Source organism: Balaenoptera acutorostrata, chromosome 7, assembly GCF_949987535.1.
Source record: "Balaenoptera acutorostrata chromosome 7, mBalAcu1.1, whole genome shotgun sequence".
NCBI classification, from domain to species: Eukaryota; Metazoa; Chordata; class Mammalia; order Artiodactyla; family Balaenopteridae; genus Balaenoptera; species Balaenoptera acutorostrata.
Window position 1 is genome coordinate 66,980,045 of NC_080070.1, and position 14,630 is coordinate 66,994,674.

At 41.9% G+C, this 14,630-nt stretch overlaps 1 protein-coding gene across 1 annotated transcript in view; it reads right to left on the minus strand.

Moving 5' to 3' along the window:
• Positions 1–661, minus strand: part of THSD7A (thrombospondin type 1 domain containing 7A) — a 487,237-nt gene extending 486,576 nt beyond the window's left edge. The window contains exon 1 of the mRNA XM_007191805.3: positions 38–661. Within this exon, the coding sequence (XP_007191867.3) occupies positions 38–200 (163 nt within the window). The 5' untranslated portion in view covers positions 201–661. The remainder of the gene's footprint in view (positions 1–37) is intronic.
• Positions 662–14,630: the final 13,969 nt, after the last annotated feature.

Consider the following 14,630-nt stretch of genomic DNA (forward strand, 5'->3'; position numbering starts at 1 on the left):
GAAGATGGGAAGCAGGGGGGCACTCCGTCCCACTTACCGGTCTTCCACAGATAGAGGGTGGGTGCCTCCGCCGCGCCCGGCGCCGCAGCCCCGCAGGCGCCCGGGCACAGCAGCAGCGGCAGCAGCAGCGGCAGGACGGCCGGGCGCCGGCCCGCAGCGTCGGGGCTCCGGGACGCCGTGCGCCTCTCTTGCAGCCCCATGCCGCCCGCAGCCGCTCCAGGGTCCAGGTCCGGGACGCGGTTGGCAGGGAATGTTCCTTCGCCCTCGGACTGTCTTCCCAAGTACAGAACGCAAAGCTCTCCCCGCTATTGTTCTTGTCAGATGAAAAGGAGGGAAAGCGCGTTTAACACCAGGGAACAATAGCTTCTGCGGCGGCCGTGGCTGCCGCCGCCACCGCCGCTGGCGGGGATGCTGCTGCCGCTGCCATTCCGCGCAGAGTGGCAGGTCCTAGAGGCGAGGGAGGCAGCCGTCCGCAGGGGGCCCCAGCTGACGGAGCAGGTCCCGAGGTCCGGGAGGCAGCGCAGCCCCCACCGCTGCCAGCTGGAGAGAGAGGAGGGGGGCGTGAGCCGACAGGAGCACCAGGCAGGGGGAGGCGAGAGAGCCAGGGCAAGAAAGGAGGCGAGCGAACGGGAGCGGGGGCACCCACAGCCAGCACACCCGCCCGAGAACTCCAGTGCACATGGCGCGGTGAAATATGTTTGGACGGATACACCACTAAAAAGGATCATCACCCGACAGGCTTCCGCATGACAAATAACAGGCACTGAAATTCATCGTCACCCAACGAGTCAAATGCTAGATCTAGTGGCATGTTCTTCTTAGTATATATTTATTTACGCAAAGCATCAGTGTTCATCATTTATTTTTAAGCCGTGGCTTCTGAATTACTTTATGTGGGGAGCAGTATTTATGATCAGATGTGAAAAACAGAGGAAAACATTAGAGATGTTTACTTGCTGTTGAAAGGCACTTGAACTCTTTTTTAAATCTTTTCTTTTTAACTTAAAGGAATCTATTCCCAATAAAAATATGAGCAGTATTGATCTACGGTTACAAAACAAAGTACACTGTCTTTTAACAGCCTTTAAAACTGAATTAGTATTAATAAGTATCCACAATGATATCTAATTAGATGGATAACATTTTACAAAAACTAATCATGAAATTATACTTCACCTATGAAGTTAATAAAAGTGCTATCCCTTTATCTACGCTCTGTCAAAAACATGCTACCTTTAAGGGTCCACACAGTTCTGAGTAAAATTAGAGAACAAAGTGAGTTTCCTTTATTTGTGTATCTCCAAATTAGTAAATTCTTTACTTAAAAATCCTTGACACTAATGTCTCTTAACCGTTACTGTAGAAAAATGCCTTTATAATCTATATAATCTAATGTGCTTGGGCCTTTTGTTCTTTGTGTTTTCACTTTCTTAAACCAGTAGTAATAAAGGCATGAGTGTGAAGTCAGACAATGCTTTGCCCTTTCTCTTTCTCTCTTCTCTCCAATACTAACCCTTTACTAATTCATTTCCTAGTAAAACTAAAATAATTTCCAGGCATTTAGCCAATTAAAAACTGGGCAAAAAGAAAGCCAAAGAAAACTATTCACATCCGGTCAGCAATATCTGGCCAAATAAAATAAAATTTAAAAAGCAGGAAAACTACTCTTTATGAATTTGCTCCATCAGCACAGCCAACCCAAGAGTTTAAAATGAGGAAGCTACGGTTTCTGAAAGAGGAAACCTTCCATAAAGCTCTCTTGGGACGCCTGTCGTTTTGCAGATCATTCCAGACACAGCCCTGCTGCATGCATTAGATTAAAAGCAGGTTTTGATCAAATAATTCCCAGGTCCTGCCTATTTAAGTTATTCTGACATCAGAGGAAATTAGCAATGTTGAAGGTTGCAAATTTGGTCCTTATTTACTTTCCACTCTGTTAGGCCTCTAAGAGGGAATTAAAAGCTCAGAGAGCCCTAGCTCTGTGGGTCTGTGATTAGGAGAGATAAACTAGCATGGATTACTATTTCTTCACTGGTGAAAAATAGGCAACAATCGAAAGATTATAGGTTGATAAGGGATACAAAAAAGCCTGATTCCAACTTAGGTGTGGCTCCCTGAAGGAGCACTTGTTTCAACAGTTACACCAAAGAAGAAAACAGAAAATAGGAATTGTATGGCTTCCTTGGGTCTGTCTTCGTAGGGAGCACGCTGTAATACCACTCTACAATGGCAGTGTTTTCCTATCCTGTTTGTTTTTATTTCTCAGCTACTGTTAGGGTGCTAAAGCCTAAAATCATCTAATTCTGTCACAGAGAGCATTTAAAATGAAGTACTCTGTTAATCAGCCCATTCTAAGCATTCCTGGGAAGTCCCAAATCAATCCACCAAGTAGAAACTCATTAAATAACAGAAGACAGAGAATCTAAGGAGTCAAGCTAGTACAATTTGATGTGCAGGATAATTACTTAGCCCTTTGAAAAGCCATCAGATGCTATACCTAAGAGCTTAATGTCAAAAGAAAATTTAAGATTCTGATTTTTATATTTATCCATAGTTGTGTAATAATTACTCAACTGGTCAAGAGTTTAAACATCATAGCTAGAACTTCAAGCATTATATAAAAGAACCAGGGACCATTTCACAACTAGGGTTAATGTTCTGCTGCAGTGTTTGAAACTAGCCAACAATTGGTTTCCTTCTTTTACTTTCAATTTAGACAAAGCTTAAAGATCACTCCAAATAATATTACTCAGCCATAAAATCAATTGAAATAATGCCATTTGCAGCAACATGGATGGACCTAGAGATTATCATACTAAGTGAAGTCAGACAAAGACAAATATGATACCACTTATATGTGGAATCTAAAAAAATGATACAAATGAACTTACTTATAAAACAGAAATAGACTCACAGACACAGAAAACAAACTTATGGTTACCAAAGGGGAAAGGTAGAGAGGGATAAATTAGGAATTTGGGATTAACAGATACATAATACTTTATATAAAATAGATAAACAAGGGCTGACTATACAGTAACGGGAACTATATTCAATATCTTGTAATAACCTATACTGGAAAAGAATTTGAAAAAGAATAGATATATACGTATGTGTATGACTGATTCACTTTGCTGTACACCCAAAACAGTGTGAATCAACTATATGTCAATTAGTTTTAAAAAAATTTTTAAAGAGTTAATAAAAAAATCACTCTAGATACATACACATGTACAATTAGTAATAAAGATACCCCTGGACAAGGTTACAGAAACTAAGTCATATAAACATTTGTCTCCACCAATGCCACACATCTGTTCTATAACAATGTCATTATTGCACTTGAGGACAAAAATGTATGGGTCTCTGAGGACACAAAAATGATATATATTTTCAGATACATGTTCCTTTGTGAAAGCTATAGTGTCCAGTCAGATAAATCCTATCCATAAAGCTGATAGATTACAAGAGATAGCAAGACATAGCAATCTTTGTTTTCTAGCATATGACATAAATAATACACAAATGTTTAACGACATGATGTCAAAATTTAGTCATGAGAAGTCTCAAAGATGCAGATTAAATTGACCATCTGTACAGCCTGCCATGAAGTAAATCGTTCATCATTTTTCATAAATAACTGTTCAAGTATTAATGAGCCAGGGCTATATAAAAGTTTCCAAACCAATGGATGAAAAATGCAAAGCATATATGTTTTTTAATATTTAGAAATAAGACAATTCTGAACCTATCACTTCTCATGTGTTGTCCTTTTATCTGTCTTTATTATTTTTGCTATCGTTTCCAAACTCCAGAGAGGGTGGGTGTGTACAGATCTACACACGTGTTTTCTCTTTTATTAGAACATAAGCATATAACCATACTTGAAGACCCAAAAGACATACGGACAATGACTTGTAGGGATTAGTACCAGCATTTAAAGTCAATCATCAAAAATTCATTTATTTGACAGAGAGGGAAACAACTTTCAATATCATCAGTTTTTATGAAGAAAAACAATGAGTAAATGAAGGAATATATACAAAGTTATTCACAGCTACATAGGGAAGTATCTAAGAATATCCACTTTGAAATAACAACTTTAAATAAATTTCTCTACCTAAATGCATCTTGCCTTACAAAAAAACAAAATCACCCAAAGGAATTCTGTTTGTATGGCCTCTAGGTGTCATAGTTGACCAACATTTGGGGTAGAAAAAATTAATTTGGGGCTTCTTTCTATTCCCCCCTTCTTGCCACACCCATGAGATTATTAAAAGATGAAATATTTCCCTTTTTATCTTTGTAATAAGTAGCCACAAATTTTACTTTCCCAATTCTGACTCTAATATTCACCATTTATTTTCTTTCCAATTCCTTTTTCTTTATAACTACTTTGTTTGTTGGTTGGTTAGTTGATTAGTTTGCTGGTTTGTAGGTATATCTGGTGAGGGGAGGGGAGATTATAAATTTCAAATAGTTTTACAGAAAGAAAATAAACCCCACGGTTTCTCCATTTTACTCAAAACTAAACCTGTTTGGAAACAATAACGATCTGCTATGAATAATCAGATTCCTTGTTTTGAGTGTCAGGTAAAAAGGTACAGTATTTTGGTTCAGATCCTTCTAGGTTTGGGGAATGGATCACTTACTGTAAACCGTTCAATAAAGATCCCATCCTCGGTGGTATGTGAGGCATCAATAGTCCCTGACACAATGCAGTACCCCAGTCGTTAAAACATTTCACCAGGGGTTCACTTGGGAGCATGCTTGCATACAGAACACCCAGGCCAATGCAATGATTCAGGTATTTGAAAGTGCAGAGGAATAATGTATACAAAGGCAAAAGAATTGACTAGCTATCACTAGTTGTGTTGGTCCTACAGATGGATAATGAAAAGGTATCGACCTTTAACAAACAATTGAAAACTAAATATGAAGGAAAGGAACCCTTAAAAAGAGACCCTTGTCTCCTGCAGTGGCAGAGTAAAAAAAAAAAAAAAAAAGCTGAAGATCAAATTAACACTTAATAGTTAAGAGTTGACAACTGCAAAGATAAATGAATGATCAACTGAGGCAAGTTTGTTATGAAAAGATCAAGGTCTGCTTAGGAAAACCTGGAACCTGATACATGGACAAGTTTATCTGGGTCAATGCGCACATGTCTTTGGTTCCCCGGACTCCTCTGAACTCTCAAAGCCTTCAAAGGCAGCCCACCTCTCCCTGTTAAGTACTGGCATACCGCCTTTCCTAGTTTTCAGGCTGCTAGCTAGGATTAAGTTGCAGCGTTAAGTCAGCCTAGTCACGTTGGATCTGTTAAGAGTAAAAGGACTACACAGCAAAGGAGCTACCAGGATTAGCTAGCAGCTAACTACTGGTAGGAGCCAGAAGGCTATTCAGGAGGCTTGATTTTGAGAGTGTTTGATTAGGGGCCAGAACATACAGGGATAGAGAGTTTATTAACTTGGAGAAATACTCCATGGGTATGGAATTTAACACTCTGCCAAGGACTGAAAGGGATGGTGCAAACTGGTGGTTCCTAGAAGCCTGGAGAAACACTGATGGAAAGTGAAATGTCAGGGAAGGAAGGGACATGCTGGCGTAGATACATTATGTAAGGAAAAGGAAGACCCAAGACAGGATTATGCTCCTCCAAGGGGACACACAGAGATCACACCAATCACCAAGGCCTTCAGAAATGTACTGGTGAGAAGGACACCAGCATCACTGAGTTCCATGGTGGCTCTTTGCACGCCACCAGTAGGAGAGGTGGTCACATAGCTTTAAGTCTCTGATCCATCTGAGTTCATTTTTACGCATAGTATGAAGTTCTAAACTCATTATTTGGCACAAGGATACTCAACTGTCCCAGCACCATTTAAAGAGTGTTATTTTTTTCATTGAATAGTCTCAGCACTTTGTAATAAAAAATCAACTGACCACAAAGGGAATGGTTTACTTTTGTTCCACTCCAAGGCATATCTCAGAGATACTGCGGGTTCAGTTTCAGACCATCATAATAAAGCAAATATCATAATAAAGGGAGTCAGAGGAATTTTTTTGCTTTCCCAGTGCATAAGAGTCATCTTACCCTATACTGTAATATATTAAGTGTGAAATAGTGTGAAATTGTCTTTAAAAAAGTGTACATACCTTAATTAAAAATACTTTATTGCTAAAAAATGCCAACCATCATCTAAGTCTTCAGCAAGTTGTGATCTTTTTATCATAGTAACATCTAAGATCACTGATCACAGGTCACCATAACAAATGTAATAGTGAAAAAGTCTGAAGTATTACAAAAGCTATCAAAATGTGACACAGACATGCAAAGTGAGCAAATGCTATTGGAGAAATGTCACTGATTAAGACTTGCTCCACGGAGAACGGTAATTTGTAAAAAATGCAGTATCTGCAAAGCACAATGAACCACAGAGCACAAAAACGAGGTATGCCTGTATTCCTATCTTTATGCTCATACCACACAATCTTGATTTCTTTAGCTTATACTAAGTTTTGAAATTCAATAATGTAAGACCTTCAACTTTTTTCTTTCTCAAAAATGTTTTTGCTATTCAAGGTCCTTTGCATTTCCATATCTATTTTAGGATCAGCTTCTCAATTTCTACAAATTGCCTACTACAATTTAGATAGAGGTTGCAATGAATCCACAGATCAATTTGAGGTGATCGGCCATCTTAACAATACCGAGTCTTCCCATTCATAAACAGGAATGTCTCTCCATTTATTTAGATCTTCATAAATTATTTTCATGACTATTTTATACTTTTCAGTGCAGAATGCACTTATTTTGTTAAATTATACCTGTTTCATTGTTTCTGACGTTCTTGTGAATAGAATTTACTGAATTTCACTTTGAATTCTTTATTGCTAAAATACAGAAATCAAATTGATTTTTACACATTGATTCTGTATCCTGCAATCTTGCTTAACTCATCTATTAGTTCTAATAGATATTTTCCAAATTTGAGATTTTTCAACATATAAATCTGCCATCAGCAGATAGACATCTCTAGTCCTCATTTTTCAATCTGAAAGCCTTCATTTTTATTATTATTACAATTACTGTTATTGTAATTGTTATTTTGCCTGTTACACCAGCTAAAGCTTCCAGCACAAGGTTAAACAGAAGTGGAGAGAGCTCATATCCTGGCTTGGTACCTGATCTGAGCGAGAAAATGTTCAGTCTTTCTCCATTAACTATGATGTCAGCTATAGATTTTCATAGATGCCATTTCCATTCCTAGACTGAGAAAGTTTCGTTAAATTTTTAGATTGTTGAAAGTTTTTATCATAAATGGGTGTTGGATTTTGTCAAATGATTTTTGTGCATCATTTAACTGTCTTATATCCTTTAATTGATCAATACAGTCTATTAATTGATTTGATTTTCAGATGTTAAATCAACCTTGCATTCCTGGGACAAACTGCACTTAGTCATGGTGTATAATCCTTTTTGTATGTTACTAACTTTGATTTTCATATTTGGTTTAGGTTTTTCCTTCTATATTCATTAGGAATATTGGTCTTGAGTTTGTTTAGTTTTTCTTGTTGCTGTTACTTGTGATGTCTTTATATATATATATATATATATATATATATATACACACAGCAGGTTCTTATTATCTATTTTATACATATTAGTGTATATATGTCAATCCCAGTCTCTCAATCCATCCCACCATCGTCACCCTGGCCCCACTTTTCCCCTTTGGTGTCCATACGTTCGTTCTCTACATCTGTGTCTCTATTTCTGCCCTGCAAACCGGTTCATCTGTACCATTTTTCTAGATTCCACATATATGTGCTAATATACGATATCTGTTTTTCTCTTTCTGACTTAAATTCACTCTGTATGACAGTCTCTAGGTCCATCCACATCTCTACAAATGACCCAATTTCATTCCTTTTTATGGCTGAGTAGTATTCCATTGTATATATGTGCCACATCTTCTTTATCCATTCATCTGTCAATGGGCATTTAGGTTGTTTTCATGAGCTGGTTATTGTAAATAGTGCTGCAATGAACATTGTGGTGCATGTGTCCTTTTTTTTTTTTTTTTGATTTGTATGTGTGTGTTTTATTATATATTAGTCTCTTAAATCAAATAGAAAACAAAAAGTGGAGTTACAAACCAAAGTTACAATAGTACTAGCTTTTCTTGTTGCCCGTCTGTCTACTTTTGCCAGAGGTCTTTATTTCTCCATAAGGCTTTGAGCTACTGTCCAGGGTCCTTGACTCCAACCTGAAGAACTCCCTGTGGCAGGCAGGTCTGGTGGTTAAGAACTCTCTCAACTCTTGATTAACTGGGAATGTCTTGATTTCTCCCTCATTTTTGAAGGAAAGTTTTGCTAGATATAGGATTCTTGGTTGATGGTTTCTTTCCTTCAACACTTCAACTACATTGAGCCATGCCATCTGGCCTCCGAGGCTCCTGATGAGAAATCTGCTCATGACCTACCTTCCTGGCAAATCTTCTCTCAGCTTCATAGACTTTCATAATGTACCTTATCATGTCTTATGCAACAGAACATTTTGTATAGCATCGTGAAGTCAGTTAAGTTGTAACATTATTTTGAGACCGGAATTTAAGGAAAAGGAATTGAATATTTCAAGTGTAGACATTATGAGGTCTTTAAAATTATTACACATTTTCAAACTAGAAATAAAAAGGCCACTGAAGTATCCTACAGATTTTAATTTATAACAAAGTGAATACCAATATCTAATAACACACGTAAAGAAAAATTTCTTTGGGATCCTTTTTCCTAAGTGTAAAGGGGCCTTGAACTCAAAAAGTAAGAAAACCACTGTGGTTTATCCCCAGCGGTGATGGGTCCATTTCTTGCTCTGACCTCAGAGTGCACCACTGTGATGTACTTCACAAAGCCCTATAAAAGAGAAAGCTAGGCCCAGGTTTTTGGTCCTTAGAGCCCAGGAAGCTGCTTTCGGTGACCTGACGGCCTTGGACCTACAGTTAGCTTGTTTTTTCCTTGTTTCTGCCATTTGGTTGATTTTTTCTTCTCTTTTCTCTACTCTTTTTTATTTTTCTCATTTTTCTCTCTACAGTTACCATAGTCAGTATTGTTGGTATAGTTAGCACAGTTGGTATAGTTAATAGTTTATTAGCATGGTTAGTGTAGTTAGTACTAGTTGGCGCTGTTGGTACAGTTAGCGTAGTTAGCGTTGTTAGTAGAGATAGCATACTTAGCACTGTTAGTACAGTTAGCATTGTTAGTTAGCATAGTTAGTATTGCTAGGTAGTGCTGTCAGTCAGTGTAGTTAGCAGATCACCATGATGCAGGGCCTCACAGCCAGCTCTGCTGACAAGGAGGTTCATATTGATGACTTCGAGATCCTCCGCACCATTGGTGAAGGCACCTTCGGTAAAGTGAAGTTGGCCCGGCACATTCTGACCGGGACACAGGTGGCTGTCAAGGTCATTAAGAAAAGGCGTCAGAGCTTCTCAAGTGTCCAGGCACTTTTCCGGGAAGTGTGCAGTATGAAGGCTCTGAATCACCACAATATTGTAAAACTGCTGGGGGTGATTGACACGGAGGAGACATTTTTCCTGGTGATGGAGTACCTCAGTGGGGGGGACATGTACCGCTATTTGAAGATCCATGGCCGTATGACAGAGGCAGAGGCCCGAGGCCCATTCCCAGCAGCTGGTCTCCGCCCTGTAGCACTGCCACCAGAGGGGTATCGTGCACCGGGACCTGAAGCCACTGAACCTCCTCTTTGATTCCAACATGAATATCAAACTTACAGACTTTGGCCTCAGCAACAAGTGTGATGACACTGGCCAACTGGACACGATCTGCGGCACACACCCTTATGCTGCCCCGGAACTCTTCCTGGGGCAGAGCTACAGCGGCCCTGCGGTGGACGTGTGGAGCTTGGGAGTAGTGCTCTATACCATGGTAACTGGGTCCCAGCCCTTTGTGGGAAAAGACTTCCAGGAGCTGCGGAAGCAAATCCTACAAGGGCAATACCCCATCCCACCTTATCTGTCTTTGGAGATAAGGGATCTATTACAAAAAATGATTGCCCTCAACCCCAGTGACAGAGGCACCTTACATGACCTCATGAGGCATCCATGGGTGAACATGGGCCAGAAGGAGCCACTCCAGCCACCCTGTGAAGAGGACCTGGAGGTGACAATGGTGAGGACTCCGGGCTTGACTTGCGACCTGATCCAGGACACTGGAACAGGCAGTGTGAGCTCCAAGAAACCCAAGGTGGGGGTCTCCATCATAATTGTGAAGCCCTTCTCTTCCAGGGACCTCAGTGGCAGTGGACTTGAGCCTTCTCCAAGCCCTGTGGTGTCCTCCCTGCAAACCAGGTGGCTCTACCAGGGAGAAAATGTGCAGCTGCAGGAAGACCAGCAGGCAGGGCAGAAGACCAGTGAGTCTGCCTGTCCCCCACCCAGCCTGGAGTCGAGGACTGCCACCCCCAGCCCAGCCCCCCAGTGTGGCACTGGGACATCCACCTCCAGCAGCAGCAGGATTGGAGCCCCAGAGGGAAGCAGCTGCCCCCTGTGTGTGTCCAACACTGGAAGGTCCTCCCACACTGGGCAGCCTGAGAGTGTGTCCTCATCCACTCTCTCTGGCCACAGTCAGAAAAAGCAAGGGGTGGCTGGGAGAATCTGGAACTTTGTTTTGAAACATCTTTGTTGCAAGCTGCCCAGCAAGAGGCGTCATAATAAAGTGAGCCCATGTGAACCCCATGGATGACCGAGGCAGGAAGGTCAGGCCGCCGTGCTCCCTGGGGCCTGGTGCAGGGGAAGATGAGTGTGTTCTCTGCACGGCCTTCAGAAGCATCGTATCCAAGACCCTGGCCAGCTCAGAGGATGGTCCGGAGCAGCCCGGGCGACCGAAAGCGAGGCCACCGTGGCTGCAGGTCTGCCCCTCAACCCCCACCTGGGTGAAACTTCAGAGACTGGACTGTCATTCCTGGGGCACGTCTCCCCTCCCCTACTCTTCTGTCTTCCGTGTTGGTGGGGGAGGGGGATAGTTCCTGTTCCAAGAACTCCTTGGTTCTTCCAATTCTAGTTAGTAAACTTGATGCTCCAGAAGGATGTATCACACTCTGCTTTGCGTCGTCCTTGCACAGAATTGGGGCTGTGCATTTTCCAGTTAGACAAGTGTGTAGCCATGTAGTGCTTGGAGTTAATCAGAACAACTAAAGGGAAAAATGACCTAAGAGAATTAGCACAATGACTCCCAACAGCAACAACTGCTGCACTGCAGGGCAGAAATGCAGAAAGTGTGTATTACCTTCCTGCACTAACATTCCCGAACATTTTCAGAAGGGCCGAGGGGAACTTTCGGTCCCTGTGGCCTGTGTTAATTACAACAGAGAGGCCCATTAATAGGATAACAAGGTCCCGTGAACCAGCCTGTGCACGGTGTGGTAAGGTCCCTGTGCAGCTGAGTTTCATGACTGTCGTGCAGCAGTTGGGCTCTCCTGTTCCCCTGTGCGGAGGGGCCCTGATGCATGGATTTATTTTATTATATTTTATTTTTTTGATGTGGACCATTTTAAAAGTCTTTATTGAATTTGTTACAATATTGCTTCGGTATTATGTTTTGGTTTTTTGGCCTCGAGGCATGTGGGATCTTAGTCCCCGACTAGGGATCGAACCTGCACCCCTTGCACTGGAAGGCGAAGTCTTAACCACTGGACCACCAGGGAAGTCTCTTTTTTTTTTTTTTTTTTTTAAAGGATTTTCTTATTTATTTATTTATTTATTTATTTATTTATTTTTGGCTGTGTTGGGTCTTCGGTTCGTGCGAGGGCTTTCTCCAGTTGCGGCAAGCGGGGGCCACTCTTCATCGCGGTGCGGGGACCGCTCTTCATCGCGGTGCGCGGGCCTTTCTCTATCGCGGCCCCTCCCGTCGCGGGGCACAGGCTCCAGACGCGCAGGCTCAGCAATTGTGGCTCACGGGCCCAGCTGCTCCGTGGCATGTGGGATCTTCCCAGACCAGGGCTCGAACCCGTGTCCCCTGCATTAGCAGGCAGATTCTCAACCACTGCACCACCAGGGAAGCCCGGAAGTCTCTTTTTTAATTTTAGTTTTTTGATGCATGGGTTTCACCACAGGGAGTGGATGATTATACTAGATGATCATACTATCAAAACACTAGATTTGTCAGCGTTCCCTAGTTCCCTGGTTCAATAAGCCCTTGAACACACGGGTGACTGGAGCAGGGTCTTCTTCCCAGAGGCCTCTCTCTGGGGGCACATGCTCTCGGAGGCATCACCTGCACAGTTCCATTGGCTCTCGTGCGCTTACAGGTCACTTGCCGACTACGGAATCCTTCACCGCAAGACACAGAGCACTCTGACCACGTGCCCGTGAACCACCTCGAGGGGCAGTCCCAGATGTTACAGGGCTGGAACCCAGCCAGCGGCTCCTGGAGGTGCTCACAGAAGGCCTCACTCACTTCCTGCCCGTTGGCCATTACACACTGGGGTCTCTGAACTCGGGCTCCCAAGTGGCCGCAAGTGGCAGAACAATGTGTCCAGCTACCAAGCTCCCAGAAAGTCTCCAGCAAGTGGAGGATGGATGTTGCCATCGCCTTTCCAAGAGCATTGGTGGCTGTACAGACGTAGGTTCCTTCACTTTCAAGGGAAACATTCTTTTATAGGACATTGGATGGTCATGTTTGCTCGCTGGGGTGCTTTCACGATGCCTCCAATCACGACGGAGAGATGGCTGTGCTCCGGTCTGGTGATATTTCTTCCAGTAGACAAGATAACAGGTGCCTCTGCATAGAGCACAGAAGAACTTTCCACATCCGAACCGAGATGATTAGCGACAGAACATCCATATATTCCTTGTTCTTTCTTTGTAGGTTTCTGTATCTGTATTTCCCCCATTCCATCCACAATGACTCTTTATAGGTTGGGAAAGTATCCAACTTCCCTTTTTTAACTTGTCTCTCCAAAGGCCGAGCTATTGCCACACGCTGCACTTTACAAGAATTAAGATGCCGTTTGTAGGAAGTACCAAGATCAATCTCCCCCTGCTTTGGTTTATACTCTTCTGGTGCATGGCGAGGCTGTTTGACTATTTCATAAGGACGAGAATCCGACCCGCAGGTACAAATCTGACACAGACACCAGGTCCTCATGCTCCCAGCTCGCGGGGTCGGCTCCACAGCTCCTCCGCACCCGCAGCTTTTGCAACTCCACCGCGCCGGCCTCGGCAACCGCCGGGGCGTGGCTCTGTCCTTTTGAATTATGGTTTTCTCTGGGTATATGCCCAGTAGTGGGATTGTTGAGTCATATGGTAGTTCTATTTTTAGTTTTTTAAGGAACCTCCATCCTGTTCTCCATAGTGGCTGTATCAATTTACATTCCCACCAACATGCAAGAGAGTTCCCGTTTCTCCACACCCTCTCCAGCATTTGTTTGTAGATTTTCTGACGATGCCCATTCTAACTGGTGTGAGGTGATACCTCATTGCAGTTTTGATTTGCATTTCTCTAATAGTTAGTGATGTTGAGCAGCTTACTTGTGATGTCTTTATATGGCTTTGGTATCAGGATAATTCAGGCCTCATAGAATGCACTGGGATGTGTTCCTTTCTCTCTTATTTTTCAAAGTTTGTGAAGGACTGTATGAGTTCTCCTTTGAATGCTTAGAATTCACTACTGACACCATCTGGGCCTGGACATTTCCTTCATGGAATGATTTTTAATTACTATTTCAGTTTTTTTACTTGCTATAGATCTACCCAGGTTTTCAACTTCTTCTTCCATAAGTTCTGGTAATTGTGTTCTAGGAATTTACCCATATCATGTAAGTTATCAACTTTGTTAGCAAAAGTTTGTTCATAATATTCACACAAAATCTTTACATTTATATAAGGTTGCCTTCTCTTTTAGGAGATCATAATTAGAGGGGAGAGAGAGAGATACGAGTAAGTATCTTGGTATGGGCTCAGTTGTGTTCCCCCAAATTCATATGTTGAAGTCCTCACCCCCAGTACCTCAGAATGTGACTGTATCTGAAGAAAGAGTATTTAAAGAGATAATTAAGGTTAGATGAGGTCATTGGTGTGGGCTCTAATTCAATATGACTCGTGTCTTTATAATAAGAGGAGAACAGGACACAGACATGCAGGGAGGGAAGACCATATGAAGACAAAGGAAAAGACAGCCGTCAACAAACCAAGGAAAAATGCCTCAGAATGAAATCAACCCTGTGGACTTCTTGATCTTGGACTTTTAGCCTCCAGAATTGTAAGGAAATAAATTTCTATTGCTTAAGCCAAAAAAAAAATTTTATGTAAAGTTGGTACTGATTTCTCCTCTCTCATTCCTGATTTTGGTGATTCATGTCTATTTTCTTTTTTCTTAATTGAGCTAGTTAAAGGTATGTCTTTTTTTTTCTATCTTTTCATAAAACTTCTGGTTTCTTCGATTTTTCTCTATTGATTTTCTTTCTTTTAATTCATTGGTTTACACTCTACTTTTATAATTTCCTTTCTTCTGTCTTAGGCTTAATTGCTCTTTTTTTTCTCATTTCTTAAGGTGGAAACTTAGGTTACTGAGGCCTTAGGTTACTTAGGTACTTAATTAGGTTACTTACTGAAGTT